This window comes from Gekko japonicus, unplaced genomic scaffold, assembly GCF_001447785.1.
Source record: "Gekko japonicus isolate JY-2015 unplaced genomic scaffold, Gekko_japonicus_V1.1 scaffold3651, whole genome shotgun sequence".
Classification (NCBI taxonomy): domain Eukaryota; kingdom Metazoa; phylum Chordata; class Lepidosauria; order Squamata; family Gekkonidae; genus Gekko; species Gekko japonicus.
This window is the reverse complement of record NW_015160942.1, coordinates 78,007-87,985: the sequence shown is the minus strand read 5'-3', so window position 1 is coordinate 87,985 and position 9,979 is coordinate 78,007. Positions and strand designations below refer to the sequence as shown.

At 50.2% G+C, this 9,979-nt stretch overlaps 1 protein-coding gene and 1 non-coding gene across 2 annotated transcripts in view; both read right to left on the bottom strand.

Annotated features, from left to right (window-relative positions):
- LOC107122140 (multiple epidermal growth factor-like domains protein 11) overlaps window positions 1-9,979 on the bottom strand; it is a gene marked incomplete at its 5' end in the record, with an annotated part of 115,159 nt that overhangs the window by 27,720 nt on the left and 77,460 nt on the right. Inside the window, one exon of the mRNA XM_015425174.1 lies at window positions 8,029-8,262. Within this exon, the coding sequence (XP_015280660.1) occupies window positions 8,029-8,262 (234 nt within the window). The remainder of the gene's footprint in view (window positions 1-8,028; window positions 8,263-9,979) is intronic.
- TRNAV-GAC lies at window positions 2,028-2,099 on the bottom strand. The gene has a single exon. It is a non-coding gene; the product is annotated as a tRNA-Val (tRNA).

Below are 9,979 nucleotides of genomic sequence, written 5' to 3'. Positions count from 1 at the left end.
AGGAACTCATTAGCATAATAGGCCACACCCAACAGCAGGAACTCATTAGCATATTGGGCCACACCCCTGACAGCACAGCTCATTAGCACATTAGGCCGCACCCCCATGTTACCAGAAGTGTGGCCATCCAGCCACCCCCACCTTTTGCTTCTTATTCTGTTTACCTTGTTTGTTGTCAAAACCCAGGGCCTTTTTTTGTAGCAGGAACTCCTTTGCATGTTAGGGCACACACCCCTAATGTAGCCAATCCTAATGAGTTCCTGCTGTTGGGTGTGGCCTGTTATGCTAATGAGTTCCTGCTGGGCGTGGCCAACTTGGGAGCCAGCCGGAACTCCGTTCCTGCCCCAAAATAGCCCTGATCATACTATTTTTACCCCTTTCGTTTTTATTTTGGGCAGTCTCGTTTGAGTGTTAATAAAAGGCAGACCTGCATATTTCCCAATAAAACGATGTGTGTGATACTTGTTCATGGCCTGCAGCTCTCTGATGTGTATTCCGGTCTGGCGCTTGCGTTAAGCAAGTCTGGCCACTCCTGAGTTATATTAACGATGGAGGCCAGCGGCGCACACATCTCGGGCACCCACACAAGGAGATTCTTGCGGTGCCAGGGGGCCGTCAGCCGACTCCGTAGTGTTTGGCTCAACCCCCTCTTTGCTGAGGGCCACCTTTTCAAGGGCTGAGGGGGAGAAATCGGAGGTTTTATCCTCAGGGTGGAGCGAGCACTAGGAAACGACTCTCCTTCACTTCCCATCAGAAATGAACACACGTAGAGCTGCCTTCTGCTGGATCAGACCCTCGGTCCATCAAGGTCAGTATTGTCTACTCAGACTGGCAGCAGCTCTCCAGGGTCTCAGGCAGAGAGGTCTTTCACACCACCTACTGCCTGGTCCATTTAACTGGAGATGCTGGGGATTGAACCTGGGACCTCCTGTATGCCAAGCAGATGCTCTACCGTTGAGCCACAGCCCCTTCCAAAACACACACGAAGCTGCCTTCTGCTGGATCAGACCCTCAGTCTGTCAACGTCAATATTGTCTACTCAGACTGGCAGCAGCTCTCCAGGGTCTCAGGCAGAGAGGTCTTTCACACCACCTACTGCCTGGTCCATTTAACTGGAGATGCTGGGGATTGAACCTGGGACCTCCTGTATGCCAAGCAGATGCTCTACCGTTGAGCCACAGCCCCTTCCAAAACACACACGAAGCTGCCTTCTGCTGGATCAGACCCTCAGTCTGTCAACGTCAATATTGTCTACTCAGACTGGCAGCAGCTCTCCAGGGTCTCAGGCAGAGAGGTCTTTCACACCACCTACTGCCTGGTCCATTTAACTGGAGATGCTGGGGATTGAACCTGGGACCTCCTGTATGCCAAGCAGATGCTCTACCGTTGAGCCACAGCCCCTTCCAAAACACACACGAAGCTGCCTTCTGCTGGATCAGACCCTCAGTCTGTGAGGGGGAGAAATCGGAGGTTTTATCCTCGGGGTGGAGCGAGCACTAGGAGACGACTCTCCTTCACTTCCCGTCAGAAGTGAAAACACGTAAAGCTGCCCTCTGCTGGATCAGACCCTCGGTCCGTCAAGGTCAGTATTGTCTACTCAGACTGGCAGCAGCTCTCCAGGGTCTCAGGCGGAGGGAGGCCTTTCCCATCACCTCCTGCTACATCTCTTAACTGGAGATGCTGGGGATTGAACCTGGGACTTTCTGCATGCCAAGCAGATGCTCTACCGTTGAGCCACAGCCCCTTCCAAAACACACACGAAGCTGCCTAATACTGGATCAGACCCTTAGTCCATCAGGGTCAGTACTGTCTACTCAGACTGGCAGCAGCTCTCCAGGGTCTCAGGCGGAGGGAGGCCTTTCCCATCACCTCCTGCTACATCTCTTAACTGGAGATGCTGGGGATTGAACCTGGGACTTTCTGCATGCCAAGCAGATGCTCTACCACTGAGCCACAGCCCCTCCTTACAGCTCTCCAGGGTCACAGGCTGAGGTCTTTCACACCACCTCCTGCCTGGTCCTTTTAACTGGAGATGCTGGGGATTGAACCTGGGACCTTCTGCATGTCAAGCAGATGCTCTGCCACTGAGCCACAACTCCTCCCCACCTCGGTCTATCGAGATCAGGATTGTCTACTCAGATGGACAGCGGTTCTCCAGGGTCTCAGGTGAAGGTCTTTCTTATCACCTACTACATCGTCCTCTTTAGCTGGGGATGCTGGGGATTGAACCTGGGACCTTCTGCATGCCAAGTAGATGCTCTGCCACTGAGCCACAGCCCATCTCTACAGCTCTCCAGGGTCTCAGACAGAAGTCTTTCACACCACCTCCTGCCTGGTCCTTTTAACTGGAGATGCTGGGGATTGAACCTGGGACCTTCTGCATGCCAAGCAGATGCTCTGCCACTGAGCCAGAACTCCTCCCCACCTCGGTCTATCGAGGATTGTCTACTCAGATGGACGGCGGTTCTCCAGGGTCTCAGGTGAAGGTCTTTCTTATCACCTACTACATCGTCCTCTTTAGCTGGGGATGCCTGGGATTGAACCTGGGACCTTCTGCGTGCCAAATGGAGGATCTGCCACTGGGCCATGACACTGCAAGTGGAGTGAAGGGGCTGTCCCAAAATTCCCACTTGCCCCCTTCCAAATTCTCAATGCCACCCCCCCCGACTTGTAGACTGTCCCAGTTAAGAATCACTGCTTTGAGGGAACCAAGAAGCAGAACCTAGGAATTTGGGGGTGGGGTGGGGTATACAGACGAAGTTCTTAGCCAGGTACAAATGTTTCCTTCCTGCCAGAAATTTTGCTAGGGGAGGACTGGACTTGGCACAGGCAACCCTCCCCATGTTTCCTCTTCTACAGGGATACATTTTTAAGGTGGAATTTTGGCCCCCTTCCTAGCACCAGAGCAACCTTTTACGCATCTCTAGAGGGAAAACTGGCGGCCGGAAAAGAAAACTATTTACAATAAATCCGGAGCCCCTGATTTATTCCCCTCGTCCAGAAACCTCCCTCTTGCCCAAGCTTGGCAGTCCCTTTCGCCCAGGAGCTCTTCCCGGACACGGTCCTGTTTTGGCAGATCGTTAAGCAAGATTTACCCCCGGCCAGCTTTGCGCTTTTTCTGTGTTCCGGCCGGGCCGCTCGGCACCGCTTGCCAATAAAATTAAATGCAAACCCGGCCGCTGTTCCCAGTTCCGAAGTAATTTCTCTAAAGGGAGGCCAGTACCCGTACATAAATGAAAAATAAAAGCGGAAGCGCATCAGAAAATGCACGAGCTGGGAACAGGCCAAAGCTGGCAAAGGGCCGTGGCAAATTAAAGCCATGGGCTCCCTATCTTCCTCAGGAGACCGAACGTCCGGTTTGGATTAATCCCGGCGGGCTCTTTGCATTCCCAAGTGTACCGGACAGACGAAGGGATTCTGAGGTTTCTCTGGCTCCTTTAATGAACTCGGAGCCCTGAGATACTGGAATGGAATCTGAGATGCACACGCAGGAAAGAGTTTTGCAAGGAGCCGATTCCCCACTCCTTTCTGGGGGCCGGGATGAGGTAAGGCGCAAACACACTCTCCCTGCAACCAGCAAGGGACAAAAGGAAATACAGTTCAGCTAATCAAACCAAGGATTCGCTTTACACCGAGGGGCAGTGTTCCCTCTAAGCTGAGTCGGTGTGAGCTAGCTCGCAGTTTTTTAGCCTCCGACTCACACATTTTTGTCTTCACTCAAGGAAGGACGGCTCCAGTACAAACTAATTGATGTGGCAGCCACATTGCTTGCTTACAACTTTAGCGCCAGTAGCTCACTAAGTAGAATTTTTGCTCACAAGACTCCACAGCTTAGAGGGAGCATTGCAGCCAGTCTTCCCTCTAAGCTGAGTTAGTGTGAGCTAGCTCACAGTTTTTTAGCCTCTGGCTCACCCATTTTCATCTCAGCTCAGGAAGGGATGGGGCTCCAGAGCAAACTAATTTATGCAGCAGCCAAATCACTCACTCACAACTTTAATGCCAGTAGCTCACAGAGTAGACTTTTTGCTCACAAGACTCCACAGCTTAGAGGGAGCATTGCAGCCAGTCTTCCCTCTAAGTCGAGTTAGTGTGACCTAGCTCACAGTTCTTTAGCCTCCGACTCACACATTTTTGTCTTCGCTCAAGGAAGGACGGCTCCAGTGCAAACTAACTTATGTGGCAGCCAAATTGCTTGCTTACAACTTTAGCGCCAGTAGCTCACTAAGTAGAATTTTTGCTCACAAGACTCCACAGCATTGCCGAGGGGTTGTCAGCAACTGGGCACCCAGAAGCCAAAGTCAGTCCCCGAAGGGATACTCCCCCATTCCCTCCAGCCACCACCCCGGGCCAAAGAAAGGAGGGAAGGGGTAGCATCCAAAATAGCAGTATGTCACAGAGGGCGGACTGGCTACTTTGCAAGGTGGCCCCCGTGAGGCCATCTTCCCGAGCACGCTTCCAACGTGGCTATCTGGGGAACCTTCCTGTGTGCCAGAAAGCAGAACCTAAGACCCTGGCCGGTAGCTAACATGGGCTCCCCGGCCCCCTGGTGTTTCTTCTGGACTCCTTCCCTCCTGGGCTGCCCCCAAAGTGCTCCAACTTACCACCTGCACTGCCCTTCCATTTAATTAGCTGGTGGGGCCCCCGAGGCCCCCTCCAAAGAATTCCCTAGCTACGGGGCTGCTAAGACCCAAAATCAGATGGGGCAGGTTTTGAATGAGATGGGTCCGGGTTTCACAGACCGAATTCGGGTTCCCGGCAGTCACGCAGCAGTTGTGCGGAATGGCTGTTAAAAAACGGAAACGATACAAGCGATCACACAGTAAAGGCAAATTACAACAAAGGAACTGTGTCGAAGGGACGCTAAGGTAGCGAAGGCTAAATGAAGAACAAAAATTGCAATTCAAAATATATTATAACAAATTCAACAAGTATCACATTCAGCACAATACAACAGTTAAGTATAGCCAGGTAAATACGGTGTAACAAACAAACAAAGCAAATACAACAGGGAAGTTCAGTTCAACAATTCAACAGGTAAATTCAATAATTCAACAGGTAAGTTCAGTACAAGTAAGTTCAGTAACGAAGGCTCCGGACATTCAAAACTTCATTTTGATAGTCTTCTTCAGTAATAACTGATTATAATATTCCATAAGATAGATATTCATAAAGTTCCGAGGTACATATATCATCAAAAAGAATTTCCAAAGATTTAGAATACTATAAATCTACAAACGGGCAACCAGTCATCATATATTTAGGGAAAATGTCTCCAATTCACTTGGCTGCTGGTATGCCTCTAAAAACGAGCTATGATCCTAATTTACAGGTAACAAGGAACAGCTGTTGAATTACTGAATTTACCTGTTGAATTGTTGAACTGATCTGCTGAATTGTTGTATTTGCTTTGCGTGCTTGTTATACCGTATTTACCTGACCATACTTACCTGCTGTATTGTGAGCGAGATACTGTATTGTGAGCGATATCCCATTCACTGTATTGTGAATGGGATACTTGTTGAATTTGCCGAGGTACATATATCATCAAAAAGAATTTCCAAAGATTTAGAATACTATAAATCTACAAACGGGCAACCAGTCATCATATATTTAGGGAAAATGTCTCCAATTCACTTGGCTGCTGGTATGCCTCTAAAAACGAGCTATGATCCTAATTTATAGGTAACAAGGAACAGCTGTTGAATTACTGAATTTACCTGTTGAATTGTTGAACTGATCTGCTGAATTGTTGTATTTGCTTTGCGTGCTTGTTATACCGTATTTACCTGACCATACTTACCTGCCGTATTGTGCTGAATGGGATACTTGTTGAATTTGTTATAATATATTCTGAATTTCAAATTTTGTTCTTCGTTTAGCCTTCGCCACCTTAGCGTCCCTTCTACACAGTTCCTTTGTTGTAATTTGTTAGAAAAACAGACCCATTTTCCTGTGGTGATCTAGCACGTGCGGTGGCGTTCCCCCATTTTTTGCTGCTCCGCGTTCACAGAGTATTCCAGGTGGAACAGCAAAAATGGGAAAACGACTCCCTCCCAGAGTTATTTCGCCACGGGAAATGGCTTGGGGGGGGTCACCACGGAGACTTGCAGCTATACTGTATAGCCGCTAGTTCCTTGTGGCAACTCATAAGTAAAACCCTGTGTTCTAAGCCTGTTTGGGCTCCCCTTTATTTTTAGAAAAATCCAATTTCTGCAGCTGCTGTCTGGGTTCGGGGACCTGGAGCCAGCTGTTTGAAACCCTACGTGTCTAGTTTGGCCCTTAGGTGCAGAAAGGAAACAGATCTCTATCTCGGAAGGGTTCAGCTTCTGAATGGTCAGTTCTCCGACAGAGAAGAAAAAGGGCTTTTGTGTGTAGGATGTCTCCTGTGGGAGACAGAGAGACGGAATTAAACAGTACAACCGTGCTGGCAGTTCTCTGTCGGTCAGCCCTGAAATTACTGACGGACACTAACCTCCCCCAAAACGAGCTTCTGTTTCACCGGAAGTACCATTATCAAGGGAGGTTACAGCAACAGTTGACTGTTGCTTCGCCTGGGAAGCTTGTAAAAGCATCATAGCCCCCCTCCCAGTACTGCACAGTTGAGGGATGCCTGGGAAGCCACAAGGGTTAAAGACTAACTCACGTCTGTAGTACGGAGCCTAAGGAGATGTTACAAACTGCCCAAGTTCATCACGGGGACTTGCAGCTATCCTGTAGCCGCTAGTTCCTTGTGGCAAGGCTTCCGATCAAGACAACTGCACGGGAGGAGGAGGAATTCCTGCCTTCCCTCCCGTGCTGTTTTTGGCAGCTAAGAACATAAGAACATAAGAGACGCCAATGTTGGATCAGGCCAAAGTCCCATCCCATCCAACACTCTGTGTCACATAGTGGCCAGAAATACCAGTGCCATCAGGAGGTCCACCAGTGGGGCCAGGACATTAGAAGCCCTCCCACTGTTGCCCCCCCCCCAAGCACCAAGAATACAGAGCATCCCTTGCCCCAGACTGAGAGTTCCTATCTATACCTTGTGGCTCATAGCCACTGATGGACCTCTGCTCGATATAAGAACATAAGAGAAGCCAATGTTGGATCAGGCCAAAGGCCCATCCCGTCCAAGACTCTGTGTCATACAGTGGCCAGAAATACCAGGGGCCATCAGGAGGTCCAGCTGTGGGGCCAGGACACTAGAAGCCCTCCCACTGTCCTCCTCCCCCCAAGCACCAAGAAGATAGAGCATCCCTTGCCCCAGAGTCCCTATCTATACCTTGTGGCTGATAGCCACTGATGGACCTCTGCTCCATATGCTTATCTAATTCCCTTTTGAAGCCGTCCATGAAACAGCCCAGGGGTCACAGAGGGAAGCAGCACTTGTTCTGCGGGAGCCAGCATGTGTCCTGAATGCTTTTCACAAGCAGGCTCCCTACGGAGCAAGTAACGCTCCTCCCTACAAACCCTGGACTGTTTCAGCTACGGAAAACAGCACAGGGGAGAGGGCAGGAATTCTTCCTCACTAAGTAGCCATTGGCAAGCCTATCAACCTCGGCCCATTCACCAGGGATGCATGACGCACCTTTCAGAGCTGTTGTCAAGATTACTGAGGCAATGCATAAACATATCTGTGCGGATGTGTTAGGGATACAAGTCCAACTCTCCAGTCACTCATCCCCCCCGCTGAGAATTCCCAGTGACTTCTAAGGGAACCTCGCCTGACAGGTCCAAGCGGCGGAATGTCCTAACTCAAACCGAAAGAACACCCATGTCTCTGGTTCCCAGGGGGATGGCATCAGGGATATTTTGCTCCGCTCATCTGTAAGCGCTCTCCCCCCCCCCCCCCCCCCCCCCCTTGTCCCCCCCCCCCCCCCCCCCAGCCCTCCTATATATCAAAGACATGACTTCGGGAAGAAAATTGGCTACATCCACGGGAAAACCTAGCACGTTGCCCAGAAGAGAAAGATAATTTATTTCCCTTCCCCTCCAGTGTGAAGGACTTTGGACCCGCATTTCATTAAGAGAAAAAGAGGCCCTTACCAGAAAGTGAGTAATCGGTGTTTGTCATCCGCATGGCGGGCGTGTACGAGACGCTCGGCATGTCGTGGCCTTTCTCCTTCTGCTTCCGCCGATACCACACAAACAGTGCCAGCAAGACCATAATAATTAGGAGGAGGAGAATAATCCCGATGATTGCTCCGACCGAATGCCTCTCGGCTCCAAGCGCAGGGCTAATTTTAGTGTAGGGGTTTAATTCTTCCATCATGAGGGCCGCTGTTAAAAATAAGTCACAATGCGCCCGTTAAAGTTGAGTGGCATTTTGCAAAAAAAACCCCAAAGCTTAGAGAGATATATATAATTCCTTCTCCCTCCCTGGCACTTTTGAATGACGGGGACTGCATCGCTGTTCAAACCTCCGGGCATGTTTGATGCCCAGAACATGTCAACCCCTGTGCATATTGGCCTGGACCAGGTCAGCCTGGTCCCGTCTACTGATCTGTTGTGGGGGGCACTGGCTCAACTTCCTCACTCGCAAAGGAGTTCCAACTCACTTCAAAAGCGTGGTCAGATCCACCCTCCCCTAAGCAAGATGGCTGGACGGCAGTTCATTCCCAATTCAGAACACTGGGCCTCCAGGGCTGAATAGGGATGCTAGGTTTCTTATCTCACTACAGATGCTAATTTCCTGCGTTTCTCCCCTGTTGTAATCAAACTGATTGCATTTTGTATAGTACCTCTGCATCCTGACTGCCTTCTTTGCCACACCCCCTCTTACCTTCTGACTGGGATAGAAGGACTCAGGGGTCTCCATTCCTACTAATATCTGATGAAGGGGGCTTTGACTCTTAAAAGCTCATACCCCCCCCCCCAAAAAAAAATCTCGCAGGTCTTTAAATTGCTACTGGACTCGAATCTAATGATTCTACCTGCAGAACAATATCGCTGCCCTCTAGAGTTCCCTCTAAGCTGAGTTAGTGTGAGCTAGCTCACCATTCTTTAGCCTCCAGTTCACACTTTTTTGTCTTAACTTGGGAAGGAGGGCTCCAGAGAAAAGTAATTTATGCAGCAGCCAGATCGCTCACTCACAATTTTAATGACAGTAGCTCACAAAGTAGAATTTTTTGCTCACAAGAACTCAACAGCTTAGAGGGAGCATTGGCACTACCTCTGCTAGAGATTCGCTGCAAGAGCTAACACCTCCCGCCGGCATGAATGGGAAAGCTCCTACAACTGGAGAAGCATCACGTGTGCTTTGGGGCATGTAATAAGCTCTGGAGTGGACCACTTGTTCTGGAACAGGAACCAGGGGTCATTTCCTGCAGGAGCGCACAGGAGCGGAGCTCCGGCAGTTAAGAGCCCAGGGGGCGGGCACATGCAACAAGCCCCACCCCCTGCTCCCAGCAGCCCTCAGTCAGAGCAACAAGCAGCCAGGTAAGTTGCAGAGCTCCCCCCAGCCCCCTGGTCCAAAACAGGCCAGTGGCACCTTTAAGACCAAGTTTTATTCAGGCACAAGCTCTCCCTCCTCTGCGAGGACAGATCTGCACGTTCCCCCCTCCCCCAATAGCTAGCAATCCAAAACAGCCCAGTGGAGCCTGAGCGGTGGGTGTTGCCTTCTGACACACTTCCGGTGATGTCAGGGGGTGTGGCATATGCAAATAAGTTATGCTAATCAGTTATGCTAATGAGCTCCTGCACCTCTTTTTCTACGAAATGACCCCTGACAGGAACTGCCTAGTCTCGCCACAACTTGTGATGGGTTTAGTCTGTTCATCCACAGACACGCCCTGCCGGCAAAGACCAGCTGAGCGACACAGGTGCAGGAACTTGAGAATTTCAGCATCCATGTTTTCTGTTGCCCCAGAACTAACAGGTTAAAATTAAATCAGAAGAGTTTTCGGCCAAACGTTAGGAAGAACTTCCTGACTGTTAGAGCAGTTCCTCAGCGGAACAGGCTTCCTCGGGAGGTGGCGGGCTCTCATTCTTTGGAGGG